Raw genomic sequence first — 18,496 nt, 5'->3', positions numbered from 1 at the left:
CAGCTCACTGACAACTCACTGTGACGTTCAGCAGCTCCCTGTCCTCTATGGGCTTTGGGGGTCTTTGAACAATGAGGCAGTTGGACACTTGGGAGCCTTCTAAGATTTCTCTGAGGAGTTCATTGACTCCTTGAGAAGTAGTTTTAAATGTCTCCCATGTCCCCACATCTAGACATGAGAACCAAGTGCCAGCTTCCATTGGATTCAGTGAACTTTCTCACACACCTGCTGGGTACCAGGCGCCATGCCTAAGAAGTGAAGGTAGTACTGGGGAAGGAGGATGCTGGCAGGCTTGCCTTTCCATCTCCACCCCCACCTTGAGCATCAGCCAGGCCAGCAGCTGCCTTACATACACAAGTAAGCAGACAGACTGGTGAGAGAGATGGGGAAACTCCCAGACCAGCTGGTCCCTGACAACCAGGCAGAATTTTAGAAATGGAGAGCCAATGGCACCTCCCCCCTGTCTCCCTTACTGGCTGAGCATTCTTTCCAGACATCTGCTTTCCAATTTCTGCAGAGCCACCCCTTCTCAGAAGCTCCCAGCTCGCCCAAAGGCTGCTGACCGGATTTACTTGTTTTAAGCGAGTCTTAGTTGACCACTTTTCATTTTGTTTATAGCAGCATTTTAAGCAAAGTTTATCTCTTACCCAGCCCCCTGCTGCCTTAACAGGAGACTGAAGGAAGGGAGAAGAGAAGTCTAAGGAATATATTTTTCAGGCTCTATCCATGAGAAGCTTATATTAATGAAAATGTATTCATTGGGGGTTTTTTTCAACTTTTTATCTTGACATTTACAAATTTACATAAAATTGCTAAAATAATAAGTATATTGAACACCTCTACAACCTTCACCTAGATCAGTGATGGCGAACCTTTTGAGCTCGGCGGGTCAGCATTTTGAAAAACCCTAACTTAACTCTGGTGCCGTGTCACATATAGAAATTTTTTGATATTTGCAACCATAGTATAAAAAATATTTGTATTTTTTATGTTTATTTTATATATTTAAATGCCATTTAACAAAGAAAAATCAACCAAAAAAATGAGTTCGCGTGTCACCTCTGACACGTGTGTCATAGGTTCGCCATCACTGACCTAGATTCATCAGTTTTAATTTTTTGCCACATTTGGGGTGTATGTGTGTGTCTCCCTCTACATTTATGTATGTGTAGACATGTATACTGATTTATGTTTATATATACACATATATGTACATATTGTTATTTACTAAATCATTTGAGAGTAAGTTACAGAGATCATTGACCCTTCCTCCCTGGCAAAAAACTCCGACATTCTCCTAAAAATAAGGTTATTCTCTTACATAATTATCAATTGTATCTTATATGTAATCATGCCATTTAGGAAGTTTAATATTGATACGGTACTTTTGTCCAGGATGCAATCCATGTTCAGATGTTGCCGGGTGTCTCAGTACCGTTCTTTGTAACAGTTTCCCCGATGCAGGACCTAGTCCGTGATCATGCATTTCACTGAGTCCTCATGTCTCTTCAGTCTCTTAATTTGTGACAGTTCCTCAGCTTTTCATTGTCCTCCATGACGTTTATGAAGCGTGCAGGTCAGTTGTTCAGTGGGATGTCCCTCCATTGGGTTTGACTGATGTCTCCTCTTTATTAGATTTCGGTTATGCATTTTGGCCTGATAAGTGCTGCTGTGTCCTTCTCTGTGCATCGTACACAGGATGCCCTTTATTGGAGATGTCAGCTTTGATAATTCTCTCTGCTGTAAAGGATTTTTTTCCCCTTTGTAATGTAATCAATAAGTCATTTATGAGATTTGACTCTGTAAATATCCTGTTCCCAAGAACCTTTCACCGAATGGTGCTGGCATCTGTAGGTGATTCTTATCTCTATTAATTATTACCATGATGGCTACAAAATGGTGATTCCCTAACTGTTCTCCCTTCTGCATTTATTGCCTGGCTTTCCAATATAAAGAAAATCTCCAGGTGTAAATATGCTCTTGATAATGAAATTTTTTTATGAATCTCTTTTCCTTAAAGCAGTGGTTCTCAACCTTGGCTGCACATTAGAATCACCTGGGAATCTTTTTAAAATTTATTTATTTATTTATTTTTTATTGATTTTTTACAGAGAGGAAAGGAGAGAGAGAGTCAGAAACATCGATGAGAGAGAAACATCGATCAGCTGCCTCCTGCACACCTCCTACTGGGGATGTGCCCACAACCTAGGTACATGCCCTTGACCGGAATCGAACCCGGGACCTTTCAGTCCTCGGGCCGACGCTCTATCCACTGAGCCAAACCGGTTTCGGTGGGAATCTTTTTAAAATCCTGATTTCTGGGCCTCATCCTCCGGAAATTCTGTTTCTTTGTTATGGGGTGGGGCCACAACATTAGTAACAAAGAAACAGAATTTCCAGAGGATGAGGCCCAGAAATCAGGATTTTAAAAAGATTCCCAGGTGATTCTAATGTGCAGCCAAGGTGGAGAACCACTGCCTTAAAGTCTTCAGTCTCCTCTCTATCCTAACCCCTACCCTTCCCCATCTCAGGGCAGTGGTAAAGTGAGCATTCCTTAAAAAGCTTTTATGAAGACAAAAAAAAAACCAGACAATACCAAAGAGTTAAAAGAAGCGATTAAATTTGGCAAATTGGCCATTCCATGAGTTAGCTTATGGCCAACTAATCGAGGGCGTCATCCCATCTCCACTCTGCAGTCATGGCTCAGGGCAGGCCTCGAGCTCCTTCCTGCCGATTCCGGAGGAAGGGGAGCCTTCACCTCATCTTGCAGGGCAAGTTCGGGAGTCAGGTAGGGAGCCAGTGAGTCCAGACCCTTTAACCCTCATGGCATTCGTCTGCCCCAAGCGTACCAGGAAGTTTGGAGGGTTGGTCTGTCCTCTATGGCAGAGACAACACTCTGTTGAACGGCAGCCCCTCAGCATCTGGTGTGGGGCAGCAAATAGCTAGGGGAGTGCCACCTTTCTCCAGCTTCACACAGCGGGGGACATCAGTAATTAATTACAGAATTCTCACCAAACCAGAACTCAGAGTTCTGGACCATTGCCATCTACTGATCACACAAGTTAGAACCAAACCACCTTGGTTTCCTCTCAGGGCTCTAGGGGACAGGCGGGCGGGCAGGAGTCTGACCACTGCTCTTGCTCTGTGCCCACAGCGTGGACCCAGGCTGCATGAGCCCAGATGTGAAGAACTCCATCCATGTTGGAGACCGGATCCTGGAGATCAATGGCACACCCATTCGGAACGTGCCCCTGGATGAGGTAGGGGTCCTGAGTCTGGTAAGCAGGATTGGAGGTGGTGCCTTCATGCCTGCCCCCACCACCTGGGACTCACCTGTCCACACGCCTGCTCTCCCCAGATTGATCTGCTGATCCAGGAAACCAGCCGCCTGCTCCAGCTGACTCTTGAGCACGACCCCCACGACACGCTGGGCCATGTGGCAGGCCCTGAGCCCAGCCCCCTGGGCTCCCCAGCTCACACTCCCAGTGGAGAGGCCGGCAGCTCTGCCCGGCAGAAACCTGTCCTGTAAGTCAGCCCTGTACCTTGTGTATCTGGGTACTTTCACTGATGCTGGGCCTCGAGATGGGACTAGATTCCCACTCTCCAGTCGCCCAGTCTGTGAGGGAGTCAGCCCTGCAGAAAAGCAGGCCAGCAAAAGGCACTGGGGACTATGAGAGGAAGGACGGGTAGTGAGAAGTAGGAAAGTAGGTGGAAGCTTCTCCCCCAGCTGGGATTACCGAGCTTTCCAGGGTGGACCAGCGCTTTGGTTGCAAGGAGCAGCCCACATGTAACTCAGGATGATGGGATCTTTGGGGGTGGTCTGAGGTGGGGGCGGGTTCCAGGCAGAAGCTAATTGCAGGGCTGCAGATGTGGCAGGGGTCCTTGGACCTTGTCCACCCGCCACAGGGCCTCACTGAAGGGTGTGGCAACAAAGGGATATGTTTCACAGAGACCACTCTGGTCCCCCGTGTGGAAAGGCACCCAAGACCAGCGGTAGCTAGAGGGCTGTTGCAGTGGTCCAGGTCGGGGTGCCCTGTACCCTCCTGCAGGGGGTTGGGGGACATGAGGAAGAAAGCAGAAGCAGCCTGGTCCTCACTGCACTTCCTGTGGGCCTGCTCAGGACTCCTGATAAAGACTTGGGGAAGGGGCGGGGGGACAGCGTTACTCTTGAGAAATAGTGATGCTGAGGTTATGTATTTCCTCGCCACCTGTGTTTGTCTGGAGCTCATGCCGCCCTCTAGGGCCACCAATGTGGCAGGGCTATGGGCTTCTTGGGAAGGTCGCCTGCTTCTGGCCCCCGGACCCAAATGCTAGAAGACAAAGTGTCTGACCCAGCGCCACCAAGCAGAGCAGCCCAAGGACAAACGTTCCTACCAAGGGCACCTGAACAATAGTGGGCCTCAAACAGGAAGGCCAAACAGGATGGGACACCAGTGCTGGCATCAGGATCGGGGGAGAGTCTTGTGGCTGCCTCAGGAGAGCTGCCCTGTGCTACGGATGATGATGCATAGACTGACATAGATGGGAGCATGACAGGCAAGAGCAAGGGGGCAGGCCGAGGACTAGCCTCCCCCAGGGGGCCTCAGCCAGGTGTCCACCTGCCCCCTGGTGGCACTGGCCATGTGTGTATGCCCCCAGGAGGAGCTACAGCATCGACAGATCTCCGGGTGCCGGCTCACTGGGCTCCCCTGCCTCCCAGTGCAGGGACCTGGGACGCTCCGAGTCCCTTCGCGTGGTTTGCCGGCCACACCGCATCTTCCGGCCGTCGGACCTCATCCACGGGGAGGTGTTGGGCAAGGGCTGCTTCGGCCAGGCCATCAAGGTACAGGGCATGCCGGGCATGGACAGGCCAAGAGTGGGAGCAGGGCGGCAGGCGGGTGCAACGTATCCGTCCTCCCTCCTCCCCCCAGTGTCTCCAGGAAGCCACATGGAAGGGGCTTCCAGACTCCCGAGCCAGTCTCCTCCACCTGGGCCTCCTTGAGCTAGTGAGGGGAAGGGTGCCTACTCCAGAGAGACCCAGAACTTTAGGAGGCGGCTGTTGGGAGGTGGCAGCTGGGAGGGCAGCCCAGCCACACCCTGAAGGCCTCATACTGAGCTTGATGCCAACCCACTCGGGCTCGGGACTGCTTTCCCCTTCACACTCTCCCCAGCAGAGACGTGAGCCCTTCCCTGGCTCTCATGTCACAGGCTCTGACTAGGCTAGAGGATTCAGGATTATACAAAAGGTGCTGGTCAGGTTGCCCACATGCCCTTGTCCAGACAGGCCCTGGCCCCCAGCCCTTATCCCTGGTCCCATTGCCAGGGGAGGAGTCCCTGGCAGCGCCACCATTCTACCTCCGGAAGACAGCCCAGCAGAGCAGACAGCTGGCCTCTGGGTCAGGCGGTCCTGGACCCAAGCCCAGCCACCTCCTTCCCTGCCAACTGGGTGACCTTGAGCCTTGCTAGGAAACCTCCCTGAGCCTCCGTTTCCTCATCTGTAACGGTATTGAGTTCTGCCGCCCTCCAGGGCCAGGACATCACATGAAATGTCTGTGAAGATCTTGATGCCGACTATTTATCTCCCTGACAGTCCTGGGGTAGGGAGGGGGCCTCGGCAAGTTGGGCTTAGAGCAGAGCTTCTGTCTGTCTCCATGCCTCGGTGTCCCCATGCAGGTGACACACCGGGAGACGGGTGAGGTGATGGTGATGAAGGAGCTGATCCGGTTCGACGAGGAGACGCAGAGGACATTTCTCAAGGAGGTCAGTGAGTGGAACTGCCACCCTCTCTTCACCAGACTTCTGGTACATGCTGTGGCCCCCACCTTTCCACCATTGGGAGGGGTGGCAGAGGGTCCCAAGAGGATGACACAAGTCAAACGACGAAAGTAGAAACAGTATCTGCCAGGAGGGCAAGGAAGGCAGGGCCACCCTGGGGGTGGGGGAGCAGCTCCAACAAGGAGCACAGTAGTGGCAGTGGGTGTGGTAAGAGCCCCATGGGGCGGGGAGGGTCCCCTGTCTTTGGCATTGTCTGTGGCCTCTGGTGGGACAGGAGGGAGAAGGAGATGTGTGCACAGCCCCAGGCACAGCCTGTTTGTTCCCCGCCAGGTGAAGGTCATGCGATGCCTGGAGCATCCCAATGTGCTCAAGTTCATCGGGGTGCTCTACAAGGACAAGAGGCTCAACTTCATCACCGAGTACATCAAGGGGGGCACACTGCGGGGCATCATCAAGAGCATGGTGAGTGCTGGGCTGCCCCGCACAAGGCACCTCCCCTCTGGGCCTGACCCCCCTTCGGTGGGGTGGGCCTCTGGCCTCAAAAGACCCTCCAAACCTCGATTCGGAATCCAGTAGGGTTGCTCTGACTCCATCTGAAGCCGGGGAAAAGCTGAGGCTCAGAGAAGGGTGGCAGCTATGCTGAGGGCACACCGGCCGTTTTGAATTGGTCATCCTGCAGGGCCACAGGCCAGCCCCTGCCCACCTGCCACAGGTCAAACACCTGAGAGGCCCCTCCCGTTACCTCTTCATGGGGACCTTTGTTTTGCTTCTGGTGAAAGCAAATCATTCTTTCCCATGTTCCATAAAATTCATAGGAAAAAAGGGCTTGGAAAAAATTGCAAAGCCACCTTTGGAAGCAAAGTGCTTGGAGGGGTACTTCATTGCTCTTGTGCTGCTGGCAGTGCCCCTGGGGTCCAGTGTGAGGGCTACAGTGTCACCCTGAGACCTCGAGTTCCTGTCCCCTCCCGCGCCCGCCACTGATTCCGTCCTCCCTCGGCCGGATTACCTGGTGTTGCCGGAGTGTCACTTTGTGGGCTCCTAACAGATACGACTTCTCAGAGAGGATTCTGTGGTCACGTACCACTGAGGCTTCCTAACTGCACTGAGTGTTTAACATGCTCTGATGTCCTCGCCCTCCCTCTGGAGGTCTCCAGGGGTTGAGGTGAGAGAAGAAGTTATTTCCTCAAATGACGAGCCCAAGGCCCTGCTCTCCTGAGCGATATGGCTGGCCCGCAGCAGGTGACCTCACCAGGCCCATCTTTGATGGTCCATGAAAGTCGGTTCAGATTTTTTAAAAACTTGAAAGGATGGGATTTTGTAGGAAGTAAAAAGAGGTTTTTTTCTGAGAGGTGGCGCATCAGGAACTGCAGAGGAATATCTCTCTCCTCCCCACCCCACTTAGTGTTCGAAATCAGTTCTGCTAGAACATTGTTTTGAATTATACTCCCACACCCATTAGAAGGAACAGTGTGGGTGCAGAAGAGAGTGGGGTCATCAGCCCCTCCCAAACACTTGCCCCTCCTGCCTCTCTCTCACCCCTCTGTCCCCCACTGCGGCCCTGTTGGCCCTTCCTGGCCATGGTCTCCGCCCCCAGGACAGCCAGTACCCGTGGAGTCAGAGGGTGAGCTTTGCCAAGGACATTGCTTCGGGGATGGTGAGTAGGCTTTGGTTCTGACTATGGGGTGTGGGCTGGTGATCCAACCCCACTTAGAAAAACATTCTCTCTGCTGATCTGAAATTCCACAAGGAAGCTTTGAGAGTGAGCAGAGAGGACCGAATGGAGAGTGGGGAGCACACCCCCAACCGGCCTGATGGGGCGGGATGGGAGGTGGGAGCCTCCGGGGCCAGGGCTGGGGTCCTTCAGCGCAGCCGCCTCCTGACCTGTGTGCCCCCTCCCCCAGGCCTACCTCCACTCCATGAACATCATCCACCGGGACCTCAACTCCCACAACTGCCTGGTCCGTGAGGTGAGCGGCCTGGGCCTCGGAGGGAGGGGACAGCAGGGGCCCTGCCCACCAATCTCAGCCTCAGGAGGCCCTGGGTAGGTGCCCCGACTCCAGTTTAGCCCAGGGGGAAGCAGCTCAAGGCCAGGAGGCGAACAGACCTCACTGTGCCATTTACCTGCAGTGTGGCTCCAGCTCTCAGAGCCACTGACATTGCAGGTTGTAGGAGGGTCTGACAAGTCAATGAAGGATAAATTGATGAGTAAACCGTAAAGGTCCAGGAGAGTGGCATTCACAGAGAACAGCCTCCAGCAGAGAGGCCAGGCCTACACCAGGCAGTTCCCACGGCTGTGGGTCTAGAGTGGGGCCTGGGCATGTGGGCTGGGTCGTCAGGGCAGGCTTCCGAAAGAGGCTTTGAGGGGACATTCCTAAGGGGGGTAGTGATTACGGCTGTCTGCAGAAAACAGGAGGGAGTGACTGACTGCCCAGCTGGAGAGGCCTCCTGGGCTGCCATAACAAAGTGCCACAGACTGGATGGCTCACAGTGACAGCAGTGTGTCTTCAGGGTTCAGGAAGACAAAAGTCCAAAGAAAAGGTGTCAGCATGGTTAGTGCTAAGGGAAGATCTGGCCCCTCCTCTCTCTTAGCTTCTAGTGGCTGCTGGCACTCCTTGGCGTTCCTTGGCTGTAGCTACCTCACTCCATTCTCTGCCTCCATCTTCACGTGGTCTTCTTCCCTCTGTTATCTGTGTCTTCTTATAAGGACCAGTCATTGGATTTTGGCCCACCCTAATCCAGTGTAACCTCACGCTAACTAAGTGTGGCTGCAAAGACCCTACTTCCACGTTGGTTCACGTTGAGGTTTCGGGTGGACATGAACTTGCTGGGGACATGAGTCATCACACTACAGGCAGGATGAGAGCCTGTCTCAGAAGAGGAGGTTCTGCAAACAGGTGTCTGTCCAGTGAATTCAGGACAGGAAGAGTGTCTGATGGTGGCCGCGGGACATGCAAAGACCCTGCAGTATGACATCCAGGAAGCCATGAGTTGCTCACTGTCGAGTGGGGGTCTCAGCCCCTGGGAATGTTCAGTCAACGCAGGGATTTTCTAGGCTGTGGGGAACAGTGGGCAGTGAGCCCAGGGAGGTTGGTGAGGCTAGATCCACTCCATGGACCTTCCAGGGAGCCGGCTTAGGCTGCCCCTGCTGGCAGTGGGTGTCACTGCTAGGTCCGGCCAGTGTGCTGGGCACAGTGAGAACAGGGTGACCTGTCTCAGCCTCAATCCCACAGCACAGCCCACCCTTTGAGAATCTGATGAGAGCTGTGAGCCTCCTGTCCCCAGAATCCATCTATGCACAACCAAACTCTGTCTACAATTTGGGGCCTCTGAGAATCAGTGGTGGCCCTCACTGGTTTCCCTAGAGCTGTTCCCATAGCAGGGTCTGCAGAACCCTGTACCATTTGATCTGGCGAGACTTACCAAAAGTGCACAGTCCTGCGCCCCCCACCCCCCCATCAGGCCTTCTGAAAGGGAGGGGGCAGGAACCAGCACTTGAACAATCCTAATGGACCCTGGCTTTCAAGAACCACTGCCCAGGAGTATGAGGAACCCGGGTCAAGACCCCTCAACTAACTTTCCACCTGGGGTTACACCTGAGGAGATGAAGCCCTGAGAGGGACTGTGTCCCCTGAGGCCTCACCGAGGTGGGCCCAGGACGCACTTCATCCCCTCGCCCATACGCCATCTCCATCGCGTTTTCTCCAGGCGACTGTTCACATTTGTGTTGCCCCCGAAGGCAGCACAGAGTCCTCCCCTTCAGAGTAAGCCTGGCTCCAGCTCACCTGCCTGGGGCCCTGCCCCTCAGCCTCTCTGTGCCCATTCCTCAGTGACCACCCAGCAGTGGCCAATCCTGGACCTGGCAAATAGGTTCCAGAATTCCAGGGCCCCAGACACCAAGCCTGAGGCTGGGCCTTGGGGCGCTCGGAGGATCTCCCCAGCCCCCTGACTTGGCCCTGTGCCCTAGGGTTCCCTGCCTGTCCCCCATCGCTCAGGAGATTCCAGCCCTGATTTTACCATCTTGGGTGAACACAGCAGTCAGCATCTCAACTCTGCCAGGGTCCAGGCTGGGCCCTGGGAGGGGCGCCTACAAACCCTAAAACAGTCGAGTCAGGGGCTCCGGAGCCCTGGGTTTGAATCCAGTCCTATCATTGACCAGCTGGGTGGCCTTAGCAATTTTCTTAACCTCTCTGGGCCTCGGTCACCTCATCTGCAAGGTAACATGTATCAGATTGTTGGAGAATTAAGAGATAAATAACTAGGGGAGTGGGGCCACCCTGGTATTTTCTGAAGCTTTGGGCAGCCCCATTTGCAAAGAGTAGAGAGGTTTGGGGAAGGAAGGCGGTCCCTACCCTTCACCTGAGCCCCTCTGAGCAATGGGGTTACAGCCCCCCGGTGTCAGAGGTATGTTCTCTGGCCGGCTGTGGATTGGTGTGGGGTCCCGGCCAGGAGCAGGTAGCTGGTGGTGGCAGGACCATGCTCAGTGTGGGCCTGCTTCCTCGTCACCCCAGAACAAGAACGTGGTGGTGGCTGACTTTGGGTTGGCGCGGCTCATGGTGGATGAGAAGACTCAGCCTGAAGACCAGCCTGAAGACCTGCGGAGCCTCAAGAAGCCAGACCGGAAAAAGCGCTACACAGTGGTAGGCAACCCCTACTGGATGGCGCCCGAGATGATCAATGGTGAGTGGGCGGCCCCACCTGTCTCATCTTCCTGGGACCCCGGGGTCCCAGGCAGAGCTGCAGCCACCCAAGCCCTGGCCTCCTCGGCCCCTCCGCTTCCTCTCTGGGTCCTTTTCCCATTGCTGGTGTAACAAATTACCACAACTTAAAAAAATACAAGTTTTTGTGTAGTTCTGGGGGTCAGGAGTCCAATAACTTAAGTCTCACTGGGCTTAAGTTGGTGTCAGTAGGGCTGGTTTCTTGAAGGCTCTAGGGGAGAACCTGTTCCTTCCTCTTTCCAGCTCCTGGAGGCCACTCATTCCTCAGGTGGTGGCCCCTTCTTCCATCAAGGCCAGTAGCCTGGCATCTTCTCTTTCCCTGACTCTGACTCTCCTCCCTCTCATAAGGACCTTTGTGACTACATGGAGTTCATCCCAATAATCCAAGATTTACCACCACCACCACCACCACCACCACCACCACCACCACCCCCCACCCCCCACCCCCACCCCCGCCTCAAGATCCTTAATCACTTCTGCACATCCCATATAAGGCAGTGAATTCACAAGTTCCAGGGCTCAGGCCATGGACATCTTTGAGGGCCGTCATTCCGCCTAGGACAGGCCCTCTCTCCCACTCCCTTCCTTTTTTAATCAGACCTGTCACACTGTGGTCCTGTGTATGCCTAGACCAGTGATGGCGAACCTATGACACGCGTGTCAGAGGTGACACGCGAACTCATTTTTTTGGTTGATTTTTCTTTGTTAAATGGCATTTAAATGTATAAAATAAATATCAAAAATGTACATCTTTGTTTTACTACGGTTGCAAATATCAAAAAATTTCTATATGTGACATGGCACAGAGTTAAGTTAGGGTTTTTCAAGATGCTGACCTGCCGAGCTCAAAAGGTTCGCCATCACTGGCCTAGACCATGGATTGTAAAGCCCCTCCACAGGCAGGTGGCATGCAAACCCAGGGTCAGGACAGGCAGACTAGGGGTCATCTCAGCGCCGGCTCTGACCGAAGTTAACATAGCCCCCCACATAACTTCCCCTGTAAAGTAGGCTAACAGTCCCTATCTTTAAGGGGTGGTGTGAGGATTAGATAAGGTTATAAACTAGGTAGCATTCAGTAAATGAGTGGCTGTATTGATTGTTTTTAGCATCATGAGGTAGATGGCATTCTTCCCATTTTACAGATGAGGAAACTGAAGCTTTGAGAGTTCTGAAGGTGCTGTAACAAATTACCACAAACTGGGTGACTTAAAACGAAAGAAGTTTATTCTTTTATATAAGGTTCTGGAAGCTGGAAGTCTGAAATCGGTGGAGCTGTGCTCCCTGCAGAGACTGTAGGGGAGAGTTCGTTCCTTGCTGCTTCAGGCAGCTGTCTTGGTGTTTCCAGGCTTTAGGCCACATCATTCCAATCTCTATTCCCACCTTCCCATGGCCACTGCCTTCCTCTTCTGTGTGTCTTCTCTCTTATAAGGACACTTGTGATGGTATTTAGGGCTTGCCTGGATAATCCAGGATTATCTCATCTCAAGAACCTTAATCATATCTGCAAAGACCCTGTTTTCAACAAAGTAGCCTTCACAGGTTCCAAGGGTTTGACATGGTGATCTTTCAGGGCCACAAGTCCATGACTTGTCTGGAATCATACAGCTTGTCAGTGACCAAGCTGGGCCTGGTACCCCTTCCCCAGGGCTCTTGTCCTCACCCCACAAAAGTTTTCTCAGCCCTGGTAGGGTCAGGGGCAGAGCATCTTCCTTCTGGTCCTGACCTGCTGGCCAGGGCATCCACGTGGCTTGCCAGTCCCTGGCCCAGCCTCCCTGCCACTAATAGTCGGTTTCTTTGCCTAGGCCGAAGCTATGATGAGAAGGTGGATGTATTTTCCTTTGGAATCGTCCTGTGCGAGGTAGGTCCAGGGGTGGGCAGCAGTTGGCATCAGGCCCGGTGGCTCCTCTCCCTACCATCCTAGGCTGCAGGTTAGGGAGGCTCCTGGGAACTGGGCTGCCCACAGCAATTTGCATCCAGGCCTAGTGTAACCTCCCTCAAACGCCTCCTGGGTGGTACCCAGCCCCAAGGGCCCCTGGGTAACTGCTGGCCCTGTGCTGGACAGATCATCGGGCGGGTGAACGCTGACCCCGACTACCTGCCTCGCACCATGGACTTTGGCCTCAATGTGCGAGGCTTCCTGGACCGCTATTGCCCCCCAAACTGCCCCCCGAGCTTCTTCCCCATTACCGTGCGCTGCTGTGATCTGGACCCTGAGAAGAGGTGAGTGGGGTAGGGCTCGGCCTGGGCAGCCTTGGGGTGGGCCGGTCCCCAGCAGAGCCAGAACCCACCATCCCTCTCCCCTGACCTGTCATCCCAGGCCCTCTTTCGTGAAGCTGGAGCAATGGTTGGAGACCCTCCGCATGCACTTGGCCGGCCACCTGCCACTAGGCTCACAGCTGGAGCAGCTGGACAGGGGCTTCTGGGAGACCTACAGGCGTGGCGAAAGTGGACTGCCTGCCCACCCCGAGGTCCCTGACTGAGCCCAGCCCACCCAGCAGCCCCTGTCCCCACTCCGGAAAATCCACCCTGCACCAGATTCCTCTGCAGGAGGCAGCCGGGTGTGGAGCCCTCAGCAAAAGTGGGCACCCAGACCCCTCCCCATCACTAGGCCCTGACTTGCCTCCTACCCTGTGGACTGTGGCCCCTGCGCTGTCTCTGCCCCCCAGCCGCAGAGCTGGCCTGGCTGCATACACACCGTCACCTCACCCTGCCTTACCTCTGTCTCGGTGGGGTTGCCCCCTCTTGCTTCTCCTGCATGAGCTTGAGGGTCCATGTGAATTGTGCCCCGTCCCACACCCCACCGCCCCGCCCATCCTGCACACGCTCCACCTGTCTGCAGCTCCTCCAAGGCCTTACTGGAGGCCAACTTCAGACCATGCCCTGTCATGGCTGAGTACATAGGAGGGGGTGTGTCAAGGGAGCGGTGTTCCCAGGAGCCATAAGGGAGTCTGGGGCCTATCACCACCACCTCCCAGGGGTGTCTAGGTAGTAGCAGGTATTGAGATAACTATCCAGACCCCCAAAGCAAAGAGACGTCTGCTCCGGTAGAGGGCATCCCTGTTGGCGGGGCAGCAGCCCTTCTTGCTTTGGTCTTTTTGTTTCTTTATTAAAGCCACTTTAGTGAGAAGCAGGTACTAGGCCTCAGGGTAAAGGGAGGGCCCTGGCAGAGTTGCTGGGAGGAGCAGCAGAGGAACGTTGGGCAGAGCGGACGAGGCAGGTGTCCACCAGCATCCCAGCCCCCTGGAGTTCATCTCAGCGCCCTCCTGGACCTCTCCCTGAGGCTCCCTACAGTAGCTGGAGCAGCCCCTGCCTCTCCCTGTGCCCCTCTGTCCTCTGGGTTCTTTCTGTGTAATCTATTTTTTAAGAAGAGTTTGTATTATTTTTTCATACGGCTGCAGCAGCAGCTGCTGGGGGCTTGGGGTTTTATTTTATGGGCTGGTGGGGGGGGCCATTTTTTCACTTTGCCTCAGTTGAGCATCTAGGAAGTATTAAAACTGTGAAGCCTTCTCAGTGCACTTTGAACCTGGAAAATAATCTAAACCGGCCCACGGGACTGCGACTCAGGGAGGTGGGACAGTCACCTCCATCCAGGAAAAACCACGACCAAGGAACAAAACCCAGACTCAGAACAATAAACTCAATTCTGTGCTCCCCCCCACCCCCCAGATCCTGCGTCGCAATGTTTGTCTGGGGGCCCTGAGGAAATAGGATGAGAACGGAGCTTTGTGATTAGAAGCCTGGTGGGAAGACGAGGATGGAAGCGGAGTGAAGGGTGGAGGGTGCAGAGGGCTGAAGCAGCGGTGGTGGCCAGCCAAGTGAAGACTTTCCCAAGGCTGGGTTTGGGAGGGGGAAGAGCAGATACTAGGGAATGTATTGCTCTCATTTCTTCCTAGAACTTAAAGGGTTCAATCAGGAAAACAGAAACCACACTAATTATTTCAAATATAGGGCCTTTAATCTAGAGAATTGTTCACACAGCTGTTGAAACAGTGGCATTTTAAGGAAAGAGGAAGTGACTTTAGTTATGCGATGTTGTACAACAAAATCACCCTTTAAACATGGTGGCTTAAAATAACTAATCACTCATGGCTCACAATTTTTGTCAAGAATTTGGCAGCAGCAATTGGGGGGAGGGGGTTATCTGTAATATTTTTAACAACAATGATTTAAGTAAAGGACTTGGGAGTGGTGTGGGTGAGTGGTTCTGGTTCGGGGTTTCTCCTGAGGTTGGGTGGGTGGTTCTGGTCTGGGGTCTGCCCTGAGGTTGCCGTGAGATACTGCCTGGGGTTTCAATCTTTTGAGGAAGTGGCTGGAACTGGAGGATCCACTCCCAAGGACCCTTTTATGTGGTTCACTCACATGGCTGAGAGTTGGCTCTGGCTGTTGAGGCCTTGGGCTCCTGTCCACAGGGCTCCCTGAGTGTCCTCATGGCATCCTCTAGGGCAGTGATGGCGAACCTATGACAAGCGTGTCAGAGGTGACACGCGAACTCATTTTTTGGTTGATTTTTCTTTGTTAAATGGCATTTAAATATATAAAATAAATATCAAAAATATAAGTCTTTGTTTTATTATGGTTGCAAATATCAAAAAATTTCTATATGTGACACGGCACCAGAGTTAAGTGAGGGTTTTTCAAAATGCTGACACGCCGAGCTCAAAAGGTTCGCCATCACTGCTCTAGGGTGAACATCCCGAGAGAGCAAGGTGGAAGTTCCACTGCCTTTTATGACCTGGGCTCAGAACTCACACAGCATCATTGTCACCATATTCCATTGGTCACACTGGCCAACCCCAATTCAACGTGGGAGGGGCCCACACAGGGTCACTAATACCAAGACCAGAAGGGATCACTGGGGGTCATCTTGGCAGCTGGCCAGAAACCTGCAGGGAGGGGCCCCATGAGGCCAGTGCTCAGATGTTGACGTGCACTGGGGAAGGGTTGGATTCTAAGGAGCTGGTGCTGGAACTTATAAGAAGGTAGGTGCCAACATGGTCAGTGCTGGAGCTAAATGCCTGTTACTGATGACTAGTGTGGACAGCAGAAGCAAGTCCCTTCCCTTTCACTTTCTAGTCTCCCTCAGCTGGCCCCTACAAGCAGGCTGACCTTAACAGGAAGCCAGCTGGCAAGGGAGTCTGGGAAATGTAGTTTTCAGGAGTCCAGCATCACAGAACAAAATGGAGTGGGTTTGGAGCTGAGACACAATAAGTAACCAGCATGGCCCACCCCGTGTGGCTACTCATCACCGATACCCACCTTTCTACCATATTCAATTTCCATCCACCTCTAACAGGTTCATGCTGCCACCTAACACTGAAGTATCCTTCGTACACAGATGCATCATTCTCTTCCTAAAAGGGACAACAAAGTTCTATAGTCATCACTGTTCATTCCAGTCAACATTCCACTTGAATATTCCGTAACTGAAAGACTTAGATAGTAAGGCTCATCATCAATACTTTTACATAAAACAGTAGAGGGAAGGAAAAATTAGTTGATAGACACATAACAAGCAAAGAAGGAAATATACAGAGCTGCTATAGTCTTCACTGCTGCAACTGATTATGATGTCATAACTGATTTTGTAACACGTAAAAGAGATAATTCACATACAAGTCACCTACTTAAAATGTAAAATTCAATAGTTTCTAATGTATTCAGAGTTGCATAAACATCACAATTTTAAAAAAATATGTTCTTATTGATTTTTAGAGAGAGGAAGGGAGAGGGATAGAGAAGTAGAAACATTGATTGGCCGCCTCTGCATGCCACCTAGAAAGATAAACAGATGCCGAATAAGCACGTGAAAAGATGCTTCACATCACTAGTCGTTAGGGACATGCAAATTAAAACCATTATGACATTCAACTCACACCTATTAGAATAGCTAACATTTTTAAACTGTAATACCAAGTGTCCGTGAGTAATGAAGCAACTGGAGCTCTCTGTATTGGTATCGAGGAATGCCAGGTGATATAGTCACTGAGTAATCAGTAATTCCTACAAAGTCAAACACTTACCATACACTTACCCTATAATTTACCATGTAACCTTGCTATCCCACTCCTAGGTATTTTCCCTGGAGAAATTAAAACTTACGTTTACATACACACACAAAAAAATTCTCTTAAACCCTGTAAGTAGATGGATGTTCCTAAAGGGTATAATTGCCAAAATCTGGAAACAACCCAAATGTCCTTCAACAAGTGAAAAAAATAAACTGCAGTAAATCCATACGGAAACTATTAAATAATAAAAAGGGCCCTAGCCTGTTTGGCTCAGTCATTAGAGTGTCGGCCTGAGGAATGAAGGGTCTTGGGTTCAATTCTGGTCAAGGGCAGGTACCTCATTTGCAGGCTCCGGCCCTGGTCAGGGCACATGTGGGAAGCAACCAATCGTCTCTCTCTCTCACATCTATGTATGGATGTTTCTCTCTCTGTGTCTCTCTCCCTCCCTGCCACTGTCTCTAAAAAAATAAATGGAAAAAACATCCTCAGGTGAGGTTTAACAAAAAATTTGATTAAATAATAAAAAAAGGAGTGAACCATTGATACATGCAATAATGTGGATAAATCTCAAAAGCACTCTGCTGAGTGAGAGAAGTCAATATCAAAATGTTACATACAAAAAAGAAAGAAAAGCAGAAAAACATGTTACATACGGTGATTTCCTTTATATGACATTCTAGAAAAGGCAAGACTATAGAGCTGGAGAACAGATCAATATGGCCAGGAATTAGGGGTTGGGGAAGGATTTGACTACAATGGGGCAACATGAGGGAGTTTTTTTAGGGTGATAGAACTGTTCTGTATCCTAATTATGGTAGTTATTAAATGAGTCTATAAATGTGCTAAAACACATAGAATTGTAAGCAGAAAAATCTATTTTACTCTTTGTAAATTTTTAAATATATTTTTAAAATCTAACCAAAGTACCTCACACCTGTCAGAATGGCTATCATCAATAAATCAACAAACAACAAATGTTGGTGAGGTTGTGGAGAAAAGGGAACCCTCGTGCACTGCTGGTGGGAATGCATATTGGTGCAGCCACCGTGGAAAACAGTATGAAGTTACCTCAAAAAGTTAAAAATGGAAGTGCCTTATGACCCAGCAATTCCACTTCTGGGAATTTATCCAAAGAAACCCCAAACACTACTAGTAATTTGAAAGAATATAGGCACCTCTATGTTCATTGCAGTGTTATTTACAATAGCCAAGATTTGGAAGCAGCCCAAGTGTCCATCAGTAGACGAGTGGATAAAAAGGCTCTGGCACATTTACACAATGAAATACTACTCTGCCATAAAAAGGAAGAAATTTTTACCCTTTGCGACAGCATGGATGGATCTGGAGAATTTTATGCTAAGTGAAATAAGCCAGTCAGAGAAAGCCCAGTACCACATGGTTTTACTCATATGTGGAATTTAATGAACAAACTGAACTACCAAGCAAAATAGAGACAAACTCATAGATAGAGAGCAGGCAGACAGCTCTAGGATTTGGGGGTAAAGGGGGGAAGGGGGAAGGAGGGGAGGGTTAGGGGAGTGGAGAGACTGAGCAAAAAAAAAAAAGAATTAATGGACACAGACAACAGTGTGTGATTGCAGGGGTGGAGGGGGATGGGTGAAGGTGGTAGAGGGCATAGAGGGGATAAAAGGTGATGAGAAAAAAATAATAAATTTTAAAAAGGAAAAAAGAACTCACGGACATGGACACCAGTTTGGTGATTATGGGCGGGGGATGGAGGTGACAGAGGCCATAGATGGATTAAGCGGTGGTGGAAAAAATAAAATTAGTATTTTTTTGTTAATCCTCACCTGAAGATATTTTTTCCATTGATTTTTAGAGAAAGTGAAAGGGAGGGGGAGAGACAGAGAGAGAGAAGCATCGATATGAGAGACACATCGATTGGTTGCCTCCCCCACACACCCTGACTGGGATCAGGGATCAAGCCTGCAACAGAGATGCGTGCCTTTGTCCGGAATCAAATCTGGGACCCTTCAGTCCGCAGGCCAAGGCTCTAAC

General features: G+C 51.2%; 1 protein-coding gene across 1 annotated transcript in view; it reads left to right on the top strand.

Moving 5' to 3' along the window:
* Window positions 1–14,132, top strand: part of LIMK1 (LIM domain kinase 1) — a 44,822-nt gene extending 30,690 nt beyond the window's left edge. The window contains exons 8-18 of the mRNA XM_023753416.1: window positions 3,155–3,260; window positions 3,359–3,525; window positions 4,639–4,822; window positions 5,653–5,739; window positions 6,085–6,216; window positions 7,349–7,408; window positions 7,656–7,721; window positions 10,263–10,431; window positions 12,272–12,327; window positions 12,532–12,689; window positions 12,787–14,132. Coding sequence (XP_023609184.1) covers window positions 3,155–3,260; window positions 3,359–3,525; window positions 4,639–4,822; window positions 5,653–5,739; window positions 6,085–6,216; window positions 7,349–7,408; window positions 7,656–7,721; window positions 10,263–10,431; window positions 12,272–12,327; window positions 12,532–12,689; window positions 12,787–12,949 — 1,348 coding nt within the window. The 3' untranslated portion in view covers window positions 12,950–14,132. The remainder of the gene's footprint in view (window positions 1–3,154; window positions 3,261–3,358; window positions 3,526–4,638; window positions 4,823–5,652; window positions 5,740–6,084; window positions 6,217–7,348; window positions 7,409–7,655; window positions 7,722–10,262; window positions 10,432–12,271; window positions 12,328–12,531; window positions 12,690–12,786) is intronic.
* Window positions 14,133–18,496: the final 4,364 nt, after the last annotated feature.

The sequence above is a fragment of the Myotis lucifugus genome, unplaced genomic scaffold (assembly GCF_000147115.1).
Source record: "Myotis lucifugus unplaced genomic scaffold, Myoluc2.0 scaffold_45, whole genome shotgun sequence".
In the NCBI taxonomy this organism is placed as follows: domain Eukaryota; kingdom Metazoa; phylum Chordata; class Mammalia; order Chiroptera; family Vespertilionidae; genus Myotis; species Myotis lucifugus.
The sequence above is the reverse complement of the archived record's forward strand: the minus strand, read 5'-3'. Positions and strand labels throughout refer to the sequence as shown.